Consider the following 13,540-nt stretch of genomic DNA (forward strand, 5'->3'; position numbering starts at 1 on the left):
GTTAACTGGTTTGAAGAAGAGAAAGGAAGGAAGTTCACTGCCATTTCAAGAGCCAAAAGAAAATGACGCTTTCATGACAGTTCAGAGGTCTGTTTACAAATACACATATATATCTTTAATACAGAACATACTCATATAGATACCTGTAACATATAGCGTATAGTTCTATACACATACCCACGTAAATATAAGAGGATTTTTAATTGAAAGAGTGTATGTGGCCTAAGTAACAAGAAACAAAGACAAAACCATTAGGAACTTTAGAATTGAGGATCTAAAACTAAGGCATTAAATGTGAAATTTGCTTCTTATTTTTTTAAAAAAATGAGTGTCGGGAACAAATTGCTATCCCTGAAGGGTGTCACATGAAAAACTTTAAAAAGCAGCCGAGTTTCCACTAATAAGAACAGTATTTTTTTTGCCTGATAGTTGGGCAGGATACTGCAAATAAATATAAAATGGCTACTTAAAACAGTGGAAGAGTTAAGTTGCGTTATTAAACAAAGATATACTAATATGCAGCTATTCATCTTCCTATGAATATGACTTTTAGGAGGGCATTTAGAAGAATTTTTTAAATCAGCATATATATTAATCTGGCAAAACATAATGGAAACATTTCTGCACAGGTAATCTCTCTCTCTCTCTCCCTCCCTCTCTCTCTGCGGTGTTGGGACAGTATAATGGTTAGAAGTGATGCTGATTATTAGGGGAGATTATGTAGACCGAAAAGATGAGGGGCAGTCATCTTTCCTCTTTTCCAAGGAGACGAGGGCAGAAGTCATGAGCATCCCTGCCCTATGGGGGTATTTTTCTATATACTATCATATGCAGAAAGGTATCTTAAATATACCTTACAAACCAAGCCCTCTATAGCTTCATATTTACCAAGAAAAAAGTTAGAGCCCTATCTAAAACTCCTGATGGTAACAAGAGAAACAAAATGAACAATAATCTGCTAGTGTGCAATTGTATTATTTCCACACAATTTCATTAACCAAACTAATTTCTAAGGCTAGGCAATATTTGCATTTAAAACAAAGATCGAATGTGTAATAACTGCACATATCTATATGGCTCATGCAACTCTAATACATATTGTATACTTGTCCCATTTTACTCTGCCTATTAAGGATTATATTGTAAATGTCAGAGTATCATCTAAAAAATGTAAAGCATGCTTTAAGCTGCTTTCATCTGTGAGGATGGGCAATGTTACTGTATTTAATTTGAATGTCATTGTTTTTTGTGGTGCTCTGGGAAGAGGTAGCCATTCATAGGCAGAAGTTCTGTCTTGTTACTTGATTCAGTGAGAAATGCACTGAGTGATGGGCATCTTGAGAGAGAGAGAGAGAGAAAGAGAGAACGGAGAGTGATGGGGGAGAGGGGGAAGGGATGGGGGGGAGAGAGAAAGAGAGAGAGAGATTGATTCTCAACTGGACGTAATCTTCAACGATGCATTAGCCCCTCACTAACATAGTTGGGATGCTACATTCTCAAAAGCTGGTATGGAACTCAGAAACGGATTAAGCCTGACTATGGATATTTTTCCACATTTTTTTTTTTGTAGATATTTAAAACTAGCCTAGATTTCAGTTTCAGGGATCAGCTAAGCATTGAGATAAATGACTGTTGCTGGGGTGAGCAGCTGGGATGAGGTGGGAAAACAATGACAGAAGACAAAAAAACAGGAGCAGCTGGGAGGCGGAATTCCTTCCAGTCCTGACACAGGAGGAAGGGGTGGGACTGGCCAGGGGTAGCTCCTATAACTCCCCTTAACCTGAAGTCAGGATTTCAGAAATTTTGAAGCTGTGCTTCTCAGCTGATTCCTCCTCTCTTTTTCTGCCCTTTCTCTTCCCTTTAGAGATTATCATGTCACTAGAGTAAAACCTTCTACATAATAGAATGATGCTTTTCTAGTATTCTGATTTTATAAATAAACTGCTTAACAATTTTGTTCATAACACTTATAATTCTTTGCATCCACAGAAGAATAAAATATGTTCTGATCTTAAAGTGTCTGGTGAATTTCCTTGAAGCCATGAATATTCAACTAATTTAGTACCTTAAAAATTCCCCAAACAAAATTGGCAAAAATGTCCTTGAAAATGTCAAGTAAAAGTAATCTACAGAGGCAATTACCACATGCAGTTTTAAACATTTTAAAATGGAATGTTTTAACTGCCAGCAATAGGACAATATTATCTGATAATTCCTTAACTGGAGAATAATTATAAATACCAGAAAAACCACATTTATTTTAGAAAATCGGTCTACTTACTATTTGTATGTCTCAGAACGGATATATTCAAAAACGTGGGACACGCCAAGCTGGAACTGGTCAGCTATAGGGGTAACCCAGGGGTTATTCTCTGCTTTGAATACTTGCTTCTGACCAGTTAAATCCAAGTTTCCTGAAAGGAAGAAGAGGGAGAAAGCAAAAGGTGAAGGTCATCTCAACCAACAGAGATCAGGTCTAAAAAGTCCTATTCAGTAGCTACAGCACAACTTTACGTACCTTGGGGCCCTGTGGTCACTGAGTGGATTTTTAAAAAATTACTTACCCTCTGACACCACTGGTGCATAAATAATGTTAGTGACAATACCCTGTTTCAAGAAATTAAGACCAAACAGAAGAAATAGGAAGGAAGGGAGAGGAAATGGAGGGAAGGGGGAAGGAAAGACGCAGACCTGGGAGGAATCCGTGCCAGTGTAACATATGCCTTGCATTTCTAGGTATTTGCTACAGAGACTACAAAAGACTTGGTCAAGAATGAAGGAAGCGGTGGTATTGAAGCCCCCTGAAATTCTACCTTGAGAACGTCAAAGTGAGTATTCACTTTGATCCTAGTAGATCTAAGCTCAATCTGATCAACACCACTTTTTTCATCAAGCAATGCAGCATATGAATGAAGACAAGAATGCTACCCAATAAAATTATTTCTATATTTCTCAAGCACCAAAAGCACATCTCAGAATCGGCACTGAATGAAGCTTGTTAACATGCTAATGATGGAGACTAACACTTGTACAGCTTGTACGGTTTACAAATTCCCTTTTACAATCATCTCCTCACTGAATTCTCCAGCAGTCCCCAAAGTTAGTTATTAACATCACTTTATAGGTGAAGAAATGGAAACCTGAGGGAATTCATTAATATGTACCGAGGTCAGAAAATGTTGGCACAGGGATTTCAAGCCTGACTAGAAACCACCTTTGCTTTCTACAGGTAAAGCAATCAGGTTAAATCACATGTCAATCTAGATCAGTACAGAGGAGTTTGCCAGGCGTGGTGGTGCACACCTGCAATCCCAGCACTCCGGGAAGCTGAAGAAGGGGGATTGCAAATCTCAGCTCAGCACGGGTAACCTACCTTAGCAAGATTCTGTCAAAATAAAACATAAAAAACAGGCAGGGAATGGAGCTCTGGATATCACCTTGTTGGGAATGTAGCAAATGGACAGAGGGCTTTTCCCTAAAATTCCTACTGAGCATGTCCATTGTGGTCCACATGCCAGAGCTGCTCGAACACAGACATTCAACAATCACTCTTCCCAAGGCACAACCAAAGTAACATGTTTGTCCTATTGTGAGGCTCTATTGTCTATTTTGTCATAACTGATAACTCAGGATAATGAAAATGTATTCTGGGATGCAAGTATACGAGCACACAAATCATTTCTTAGCTGACCTGAGCTTTGGGAATGAAAGGATAAATGAAATTTTTACTGGGAAGATGATGCAATATTTCTTCTTTAAACAAAAGAATAGATGCTTTGAATCCCTTCTGCTTTTGTTATATGGACTTGCAACTGTTCAGAAAAATGGAGGAAGAAAGGCGATTATTCACAAAATTCACAGCATTCACAAAATGCTTCTAAGGAAGCAGATATTACTAAATATTAAGAGAGAATAATTCACCATGATCTTTCCAAGGAAACCGAATTTATTGGTGTCAAGTGCAAAAATAAGCAGATACATTTCTCTCCAAGATTATCAATAACATCACTGTCCTCATCTTAGTGGTTAAACATTATTAGTCAGATATTATATCACTTGGTAATTAATGAGCTTGATCCTTTAGGAGTCAGGAAGCTGTCTAGGGTGAATGAAAATACAAGGGTTACAGACATGCTACTCAGTTGAGTAACTTACCCCAGATTGATCTTGTTTTTAAGGAGCTGCCACTCATTTTTTTGTTTTGTTTCTACTTTTACTTAGGGAAGAGGTTGGTTTTTAGCTTCCCCAGAGTGACACTGATCTCTTGCTTACATTTCTCTATCATCCCTGTTTCCTCTTAGGATCTAGTTTATGATACTTCTATATCTACTTTTCATATCATTTCCTTTTTTTGGTACTCAGGATAGAACTTGGGACCTTGCGCTTATGAGGCAGGTGGCGGTACCACTGAGCTAAATCCCCAGCCCCCTCATATCATTTCTTTATTGCTTCTTTTTCTTCAAATTCCCCTTTTCCTAGATAGTAGGAATTTCTGGAAAGAAGTCATTCACTGACACATAAGTCTGTATTTCTGATGTGTCACATTTTCCATGCCCAATGAACACACTGCAGACTGCTCTTAGGATGGTGGCCACCGAGGGACAGGCACATGTTCCAGGCAACAGTAACCATGGTGCAGTAATTCACTAACAAACTGAGGATGCAAGCGCTATAGGTGAACAACCTCTCTTCAAACATCCACCTAAGAAATAACTGTGCTTACTTATTGTCATCCTCCTGCCTCCAAGCCATTCCCACTGACTCAGTATGGAATCAACCAGGAAACAAATTATGGAAACCCTTGGAAAAATACGTGTATCCAAAGTGGATGGGGACCACGGATTTAGTTCAGTGGTTCCGGTGCTTGCCTTGCAAGCGCAAGGTCCTGAGTTCGATCCCCGGTACCCAAAACAAAGTGGATGGGGAGGAGGGAAAAAAAAAGGTTGTGATAAACATTATAAATTCATGCAATTAAGTTGTGAACTAATTCCTAAGCCAAGGGTTTCCCTCATTATTGGCAATTCTGTCCTTAATCTGTTCCTTTCTCAACCCCAACAATGCTTATCCTACTGAGACATATAATTTGAATTTCTAGTCGGTAGAATTTTATTCTGTTGAACAAACACCTAGGACTTTCCATCATTCATGTGTTATCATGAATTAATGCAACTGCATGGCTCTCCTGTTAACATGTGGTTTAGATGGGGGTCGTGAGAGTATGGATTTGTTCTCTACTTTGGGGAGAAGAGCGGGGAGTGGTGGGGGGAAGTGGCTGTGTTTGGAACACAGAGCACTTCTGGCTGCAGTGTATTCTCAGGGCCCTCAGTCAGTATGACAGCAACATGGACCAGAGAAAGGGTCCGGGGAAGATACTATAGATAAGCCTGAGCTATTCCAAATTTGCACAGAAAGAAATTCTCTTCTTTCTCTTGAGTATATCACAAGCTCCCTTCTGCCAAGTTCCAAGGTTTGCCTCAATAATCCAGAAGTACAGGCACGATATGAGCTAAGTAGGTTTCAATGGACTATCCTGGAACTTACAATACAGGAGCCCACATTCAATTACCAACAACCCACAAACACTCTTGGCACGCACACGGCCTCTTGTTAACTTCTTAACAGCTTCTTATGAAGGCTGCAGGCTTTTTAATGGTAATCCTGCAAAAATAATGCACTGAAGTTCTATGCTGCCCGACTGCCACACATGGAAGACAGACCACAGGGAATAATGCCAAGAAAGGTCAGTCATGCCCTTCTGTCTGAAGCCTCTCACCCACTGGAGATCTGTCAGTCCTAAGCGACGTCTCTATTAGTGCTGTCAGTGGAGACGAAGAGGCATAAGGGACTGCTAATGACTTCTGCTAACTGGAGCACCTAGGAGACGCTGGATGCAAGCTAGACACACTCCCCTCTGGGATAAGGAGTCTTACACTGATGTCTGAAAGTCGGGAAAGCAGAAAGACCCAGGGCTATTCATGAGTGTCTTCATTCCCATCACTTGGAAACCACTGGCACATTCTGGCCAGGGCTGGGGGAGGAGGCAGGACTCTGGGTTACTCCAGCCCACTCCCATTTCCTTCTTTTAGTCTCAGACTTGCCTCTAAATCAGATTCACGGGTGCTTCATAAAGCTACAAGAACTGAGAAGCCTAAGAGAAAAGAATGATTCAAGTTCACAGGAGGGAAAACAGAAGGCAATCGCTTCTTATTTGACAGTCTCTTTAACCAAGCACCATAAAAACCTCACAGAAGAAACAATCGCCTGTGACCAGGATGGAAATCACGCATGAGCTTAACAGGCAATGCCTGTTCAGAGCTAGACGTTGGTGCGATAGGATGGTGTCACTGGTGGATAACACAATCCCTGCTTCTGGGTAGCTGTAATCCTCCCAGCAAGCTGTTCGTCTCCAGTACCTCTTACCTCACTCTGCGCCAGCCCGACACACAGCAGTTTCAGAAGAGGCCTAATTATAATTAGAGTAAAGCTAGGCCATTATACTGTGTGAAAAGATGACACCTCTCCTATCGGCCTAGCAACAAGTTCTCACTGCCTCGGCCCGGCTCGACTGTCAGCTGTCCGGGGTGGGTTCCCTTTTAAGCAATAACATGCAGGACGCATCTCACCCCGCTGTCAGTCAGCCTGCCGTCGCCCTCGCTCCGCACGCTTCAGTGCGCCGAGCACGCAGCCCTCACCCAGCCCCTTTATTAGGAGGCTGAGCGGTGCTCCGGTGCTGTTCTAACAAGGATCAGGCAGCAGGATTAAGCACTGTGACAAAGAGGATCTAATAAGCTCGAAAGTGGTGCATCTACAGACACGCTGGCTGGCTCCCAGACACCGATTCGCTTTGCTCACTCCTCAGTCGGAAGGCGCAGGCCACTGGGGAAGCCAGGCAGCGCCGTGATTAGCGGCGACCCCCTGACCGATGCTGCTATGAAGATCATATATCACTCAGAGGCTTATTCTGCAATTGCAAATTGGATTTTCCATTTTATTACCTGCAAAAGGACCACATATGCTTCTTTCCCCAGCCTCTAGTACAGCAAGCTTGGCTGTGCAATGGTAATTGTGTAAACATTAAATCATGCAAAACAATCATTCTCCTTGCTAGTTATAAACGTGATTGACTGCAATAGGCAATTGCAGACCCATTAATAAGCATGCTCATTTTCACTTATGGAAATTGGTTGTTTCCGTAATCACACTGAGCAAATTCTTCCTCAGTATTCAAAATCCTAAAGCATGTGGCCGAGGGTACCATTTGTCACACCGTGAGTAATCAGGGTGACGGGTGGGGGATGAGGGCAAATTTTTCACATCATCAAAGCCGCATTTCTTCCTTTTCTAATTTCAAAATAACGCCCCAGGGAGCACTTTAAATAATGCACTCTAAAAGCCAGGTTCTCTCTTACTCAGTCATAAAAATCTGAGACCATGGTCTAACAGGTAAACGTACAAAACAGGGGCTGATCGGGTAATCTATCATTACTATACCAGATTTGCCCAGATCCAGGTAATGGATTTGCTCACGAAGGGATACGGATGGGACGTCGTCATGGCTGAAAGATCACCTCTGCTCCGCAGTGAATTACCACAAGGAAGCTAGCCACAAACGACTCCAACTCGAAATAAAAGCTGCATTTAGGGCTGCTCTCTATATAAAGCGATGGTCCACCCATAAATCTGTGTAATTTTTATTACGAGGTGCTACGCTACTAATTACAGAAATGCACAGTGACAGACAATGGCAGACTATGGAAAGTTCCTATTTTTTTGCTTTTCTACCGAGTAGAAAATGATGATGAGGCCTATAAAAGGATGCTTGTATGTAATAGTGAATATTTTCAATAATTAAACAATGGAAACAACCAGAATGCTCACTACCAAGTGATAAGCACAATAATGTACACAACAGCCATACTATGAATTTTACTCAGTTATTAAAATAGATTTATCTACATGTACTGCCCTGGAGAGAGGTCTACACTATAAAACAGGGTATACTATATTGCCTAAGATCCACTTTTTTTGAACAAAAGAAGACAAAAATCCCATACTATGTATGTGAATAAATGTTCACGTGATAAAGTAAAAAAGGATACTTAGCATGTTAATGTTTTCTCCTTTAAGTGTTCCATGTTGTTTCAAGTATGCATTATCTTCAAAATTAAAAAAAGGTTGATGATTACAAGATTAAGGTCCACTGAAAGGGAATTTGTCAAAAACAAATTCAAAATACAGAATGCACACTAACTGGTGTCAAGGAGCATATCTTATTTAAAACAATGTTATCGACACACGGGTGGCCCATCTTTTTTGCCTGCATTGTTGACGACTATTTATCAAGCCCTAAATGGATTGAGAATGCAGGCCTGAGGTTGCTTCTCTTTCTGGGCATTATCAGTGCAATCAAAGTAAGCTGGGACGTCTCCTGACAGCTCTCAAATTTATCCTGCAGGGAATGCAAGGCCACACTGTCATTCTGGCCACTGTCTGCTCAGCTTTTCCCGCAGCACATTTTTAAGAGGCATTTTGCTCATGCATGCAATGCATTGCTGCTTTACAATGGGCGGGAAAATAAACTGCTACTCTTCTGATATAGAAAGGAAGAGTGCAATTTGAATAAGGAAAAACTGAAAAAAAAAAAAATCCCAAAACCAGTTTGCCAAATGGTTCCAACAAAAGAAGCACCTGATTCATGCATGTGCTGGTGCAAACAGATCCAGAAGTTCTTTTACCAATCAAGAAACATGACATTTTATATTGTTTCCAACTCATCCTCTCTGGGCCACTGCTCTCTGTGGTCCAGGGTGGGATGGGGCGGGAAGCTCTCTGTGACGTGACCTGTAAATATGATTAACCAGCCCCAGAGCCTCGCTCCCCGCAAGGCGCACCACCATGGTGGGCCTATCTTGCAAGCTGAAATGGCTCCTAATAAGTAATTCATGTGTTAACTCTGGCATCCCTTTAGGATTTCCCTATCATTCTCTAAATGTGGGAGGCAATCTCATTTTTGCTCGCCAGATTTCCTTTTTTTGGATCATGCAATGTCAGGTCACAATGGTCTTGGCTCTTGGTCCCGCACGCCTTTCACTGCCTTTGTGGTCTGGAGAGTGTGGGTGAATCTTGTGTTTGGCTGAACCTCAGCCTCCTCAGCTGCCAATGAGGATGACAGGGTCCACGGACAGGACTGTGGATGGGGACCAAAGAACAGTGTCCCATATGAAAATGGTTCCACCAAGTGGAAAGGAAATATAAAGTATTACTCTCATGATTAAAACTACCATGGGAAAAAAATGCCTATTTGGAGAATATCTGCCTAAAACAAGTGTTCCCTCAAGATATTCATAAGCTTCTGAAACTGAATGCCAACTTTGCGTGGGTATACTCTTCTGAAGAAAAGGTCCTGTTCTAAGATTCTCAAATGTTCACGATCAAAAGCAGGGCTAAGATACAATTTGGGAACACCAATTTCATTTTGGGGGGACTGAAAGATTTCTAGAGAGCAGCACTCTGCTGCATCCCCACCTGGTGGGTTCCCCAAGCACTGGCCAGTCCTTATTTTCCTCACCAAGATCCTCCCTCCCCTCGAGTTCCCCAGCTCATGGGCTGTGTGGAGGCCACTCTTCCAATCTCTTAGGAAGCTAGAAATGTCAGCACTGAGGGGCTGATTGATCCCAGGTCCTTGCACCTGCTAGGCAAGTGCTCTACCACTGAGCCTCACACCCAGCCCTGTCACAGCTAAGTTAAACATACAAGGGATTGCCACCTTAATGGGACAATATTTTTCCCAGTTAGTTTAGCATTAACACTACTTCAGACCACTTCATCAGTTCCCCCACTAGCAAGATTTAGTACTAACAACAGTTTTACTTAATTGCTTTGTGATACTAGGGACAAAAATGATTTGCTTTTCTCTTCCTGCAAGGTCCTCTCGTCCTTAACTGATTTCTAATGCTGCAGGTGCCAGGCCTACCTTCCCACCCATATTGCCCAGTTATTTATTTATTTTTTATACCAGGGACTGAACTCAGGACCTTGCATTTGTGAGGCAGGCAGTGGCACCACTGAGCTAAATCCCCGGCCCTGCCCAGTTATTTTTATTCTACGGGATTCCTTTGTAAGACCTACAAAATGCTTTCAACAAAGAAAACTTGTACAGACTATGGAGGTTAAGAGCCATACTGGAACAATAAATTTCAGAAAATATTAACCTTAACATTTATCATTAAGAGAAAAGCTCCAAGCCAGTAACTTCCTTGTATTCTGTGAATACACAACCATAGGCCAATATAATGACTAGAAAACATCAAGTTACTAATACTGAGCTGTATATCCTACTGATAACAATTTATATATGTATATATCCTCCCACCAAACTGGGACAGGCCCAAAACAACAGTAATTCCTTCAGGTGAGCAGGGTTTGAGGAATAAGCACTTTCCCTACACTGCTGGATAGTGTCCTCTGGTTGGTATCTCTTTTCTGAAAAGCAAATTGACTATTTATATTAAGAACTATAAAAATGCTCATACTGTTTGACCCAGTAATTTCATTCCAGCAATAAATGTGTGCTGAGGAAACAATGATAGATATTCCAAATGATTTATGATCATATATTTTCAATTCAATGCTGCTTATGTTCTGCTTATGTTCAACTGGAAACAACTCAATTGTCTCAGAGTTGGCTGATAAATTATGAGACACTTACAGGACAGTATAATATGTATGTCGTCACATGATTAAAAAGGTTTCAAAATAAAATTCAGTGACATGGGTTAATGGTCATGACATAATACTAAAGACTAAAAGGTAGACTGTAAAATTAAAAAAAAACAGGATCATACTGTTTTTAAAAAGCATTGACATAGATGTGTAGAAAAAAAGGCTAGAATATAAGACAAAGTCTAGAATAAAATAAACTTAGAATTTCAAGACTGGTGATATTTGGACTGTGGGATCATGAAGGTTATCCTTTCCCACATTTCCTACCTGTAAGAAATCTGGATTCTCAAGCCTGAAGTGCATCGGAATTTTCTGAAGGTCTTGTTGTACCTCCAGCATGTTAACGGTCCTGAGTGAAGACCAAGAGTTTGCATTCCTAACAATTTCCTAGGAGGTACAATGTTTCTGTTCAAAGGGATTATATTTCAAAAAATCATGGCACTTTCTTAACGGTAAAAAATAAACGAGACTAGAATTTTAAATAAAGCATGAATTTTTAATTTATTAATGGTACTGAGAAAGAAATTCGAATTTTGAGGTGCCATTACAAGTTCTATTAAGTGTCAAAAACTTCCACCCAACAATGAATGCTTATTCCTATCATCAGCTTAATCATTATAATTACTTATATCATATCGTAGCTATTATTTGTTGAGGATGTGCTATGTCCCAGGCTCTGGGAGAGCTTTGTATACATTATTCCAAGAAGTCATGCAGTCTTGCATGGAAAGTATTATGATGATCTCATCTTTAAAAATGGTAGAATAGAGCCGGGAATTTAGCTCAGTGGTTTCGCCGCCTGCTGTGCAAGTGCAAGGACCCATGTTTGATCCCTGGTACCAAAATAAATAAATAAATAAAAATGGCAGAATAATACATTGGACTGATATATTTTTTTCCCTTTTTTCTTTAGTTGTTACTTTTGTTCTACTTTATTGGCTATTATAAAAAATAATATCCATTACTTTCACTACTTTGGTAATTTTTTCTTATTTTTATTGCATTAAAATACACATAAAATTTACATTTTATTTAAAGAGTACTTTTTGGTGACATTAAATATGTTCAAAATTGTTGGCAGCTATGACCATCCATTTCTGTAATTCTTTTCATGTTGTAAAACCCCAATTCTAAACCCATTAATAGTTCCTAATTTGTCTTTCTCCTGAGTACCATCATGTCTCTGTGATTTTGACTATTCTAAGCACCTCTCATACATGTGGAATCTCACAGTGTTCTTTCTTGGACTGGCATCTTTCACTTCACACAATGTCTTGAAGTTTCATCCATGTTGCAGCATATGTCAAAATGTCATTCCTTTTGAAGGCTGAACAATACCTTACTGTGTGTATATATCACATTTTGATTATCTATTTATCTACTGACATGCACTTGGGCTGCTTCCATATTCCAGTTTTTGTGAAAAACTGTAATCCTGCTACAGTATGCACAAGAATTTCTTGGGGGCCTTGTGTTCAATTCCTTGAGGTATACACCCAGATGTAGAATTGCTGGATCCTATGGTAATTTCATTTTTAATTTTTTGAGGAACTGCCATATTGTTTTCCATAGAGGCTGGACTACTCAGCAACAGCAGACAAAGGTTCCAATTTCAGATCCTTGTCAATACTTGATATTTTGTGGGAGGTTGTTTTCATTCTGCTTTTTTCTTGTTTGTGTGGTAGTAGTTGCAGTAGCAGTAGTAGTAGTAGTCGTCATCTCCTCATGGGTGTGAGGTGGTATCTTCCTCGAGTTTTGATCTGCATTTCTCTAATGAATAGCAATGTAAAGCTTCTTTGCATGGTTGTTTACCTTCTTTGGAGAAATGTCTATTCAAGTCTTTTGTCCATTGTTCACTTTGTGTGTTTTTGTTGTTCTTAAGTTTTAGGAGTATATTCTGAATATTAATCCTTTATCAGATATGCCCCACTTACAAATATTTTCTCATTTTTCAGGGTGCCTTCTCATTGATTGATATTGTCCTCTGATATAAAACATTTTAAGTTTTCATGAAGCTCAATTTGTCTTTCTTTTATTGTCTATGCCTTTGGTGTTATATCTAAGAAACTGTCACCAAATCCAATGTCATAAAGCTTCCTGTGCTACACTTTCTTCTAAGAGTTTCATAGTTGTGGGCCTTTATTTAAGTCTTTCTCTCATTTTGGTTTAATTTTTGAACATATTTTTAGATAAGGATTAACTTCATTCTTTTGTAGGATGCTGTCCAGTTTTTGAGCATCATTTGTTGAAAAGACTGGCTGTTCTCCCACTTGCCATTCTGGTACAAAATCATTTGACCAGATATATGAGTCTTTATTTCTGGGCTCTATTCTATTCCACTGGTTTAGATGTCTGCCTTTATGCCAGTATGTTTCTGTTTTTGTGTGTTTTTAGTTTTTCTTTTTATTTGTAACACTGGGGATTGAACCCACGGCCTGAGGAAAGCTAGACAATCATTCTATGGTAAAGTTGCAGGCCCACCCCCTCCTGTTTTGATGACAGTAACTTTGTAGCAAGTGTTCAAATCAGGAAGTAAGAGTCCTCCAGCTTTGTTCATTTTCAAGATTGTTTTGACCATATGGGGCCCACTGGGATTCCACACCTACTTCAGGATGGGTTTTTATATTTCTGTAAAAAACATCATTGGGATTTTAACAAGGATTGCATTAAATCTGGAGATTGCCTTGAGAAGTATGATATGCTTCCATTAACAGGACAGAGTGCATGTTTATAACAGACTGCATTAATGTAGGCAGCCACTTCCCAGTTCAACAGTCAAATGCTCAGTGGAGAGATGTTTTTAGTTAATCTGTTAACT

The 13,540-nt window shown here is 39.9% G+C and overlaps 1 protein-coding gene across 3 annotated transcripts in view; it reads right to left on the reverse strand.

Annotated features, from left to right (window-relative positions):
- The window catches only part of Rsu1 (Ras suppressor protein 1), a 188,923-nt gene that overhangs the window by 87,167 nt on the left and 88,216 nt on the right, over positions 1-13,540 (reverse strand). For all 3 annotated transcript variants that reach the window (XM_021240396.2, XM_004859976.4, XM_021240395.2), the window contains one exon: positions 2,282-2,414. In XM_021240396.2, the coding sequence (XP_021096055.1) occupies positions 2,282-2,414 (133 nt within the window). The remainder of the gene's footprint in view (positions 1-2,281; positions 2,415-13,540) is intronic.

The sequence above is a fragment of the Heterocephalus glaber genome, unplaced genomic scaffold (assembly GCF_053883595.1).
Source record: "Heterocephalus glaber isolate CG9 unplaced genomic scaffold, H.glaber_assembly_v1.0 deba00000768, whole genome shotgun sequence".
NCBI classification, from domain to species: Eukaryota; Metazoa; Chordata; class Mammalia; order Rodentia; family Bathyergidae; genus Heterocephalus; species Heterocephalus glaber.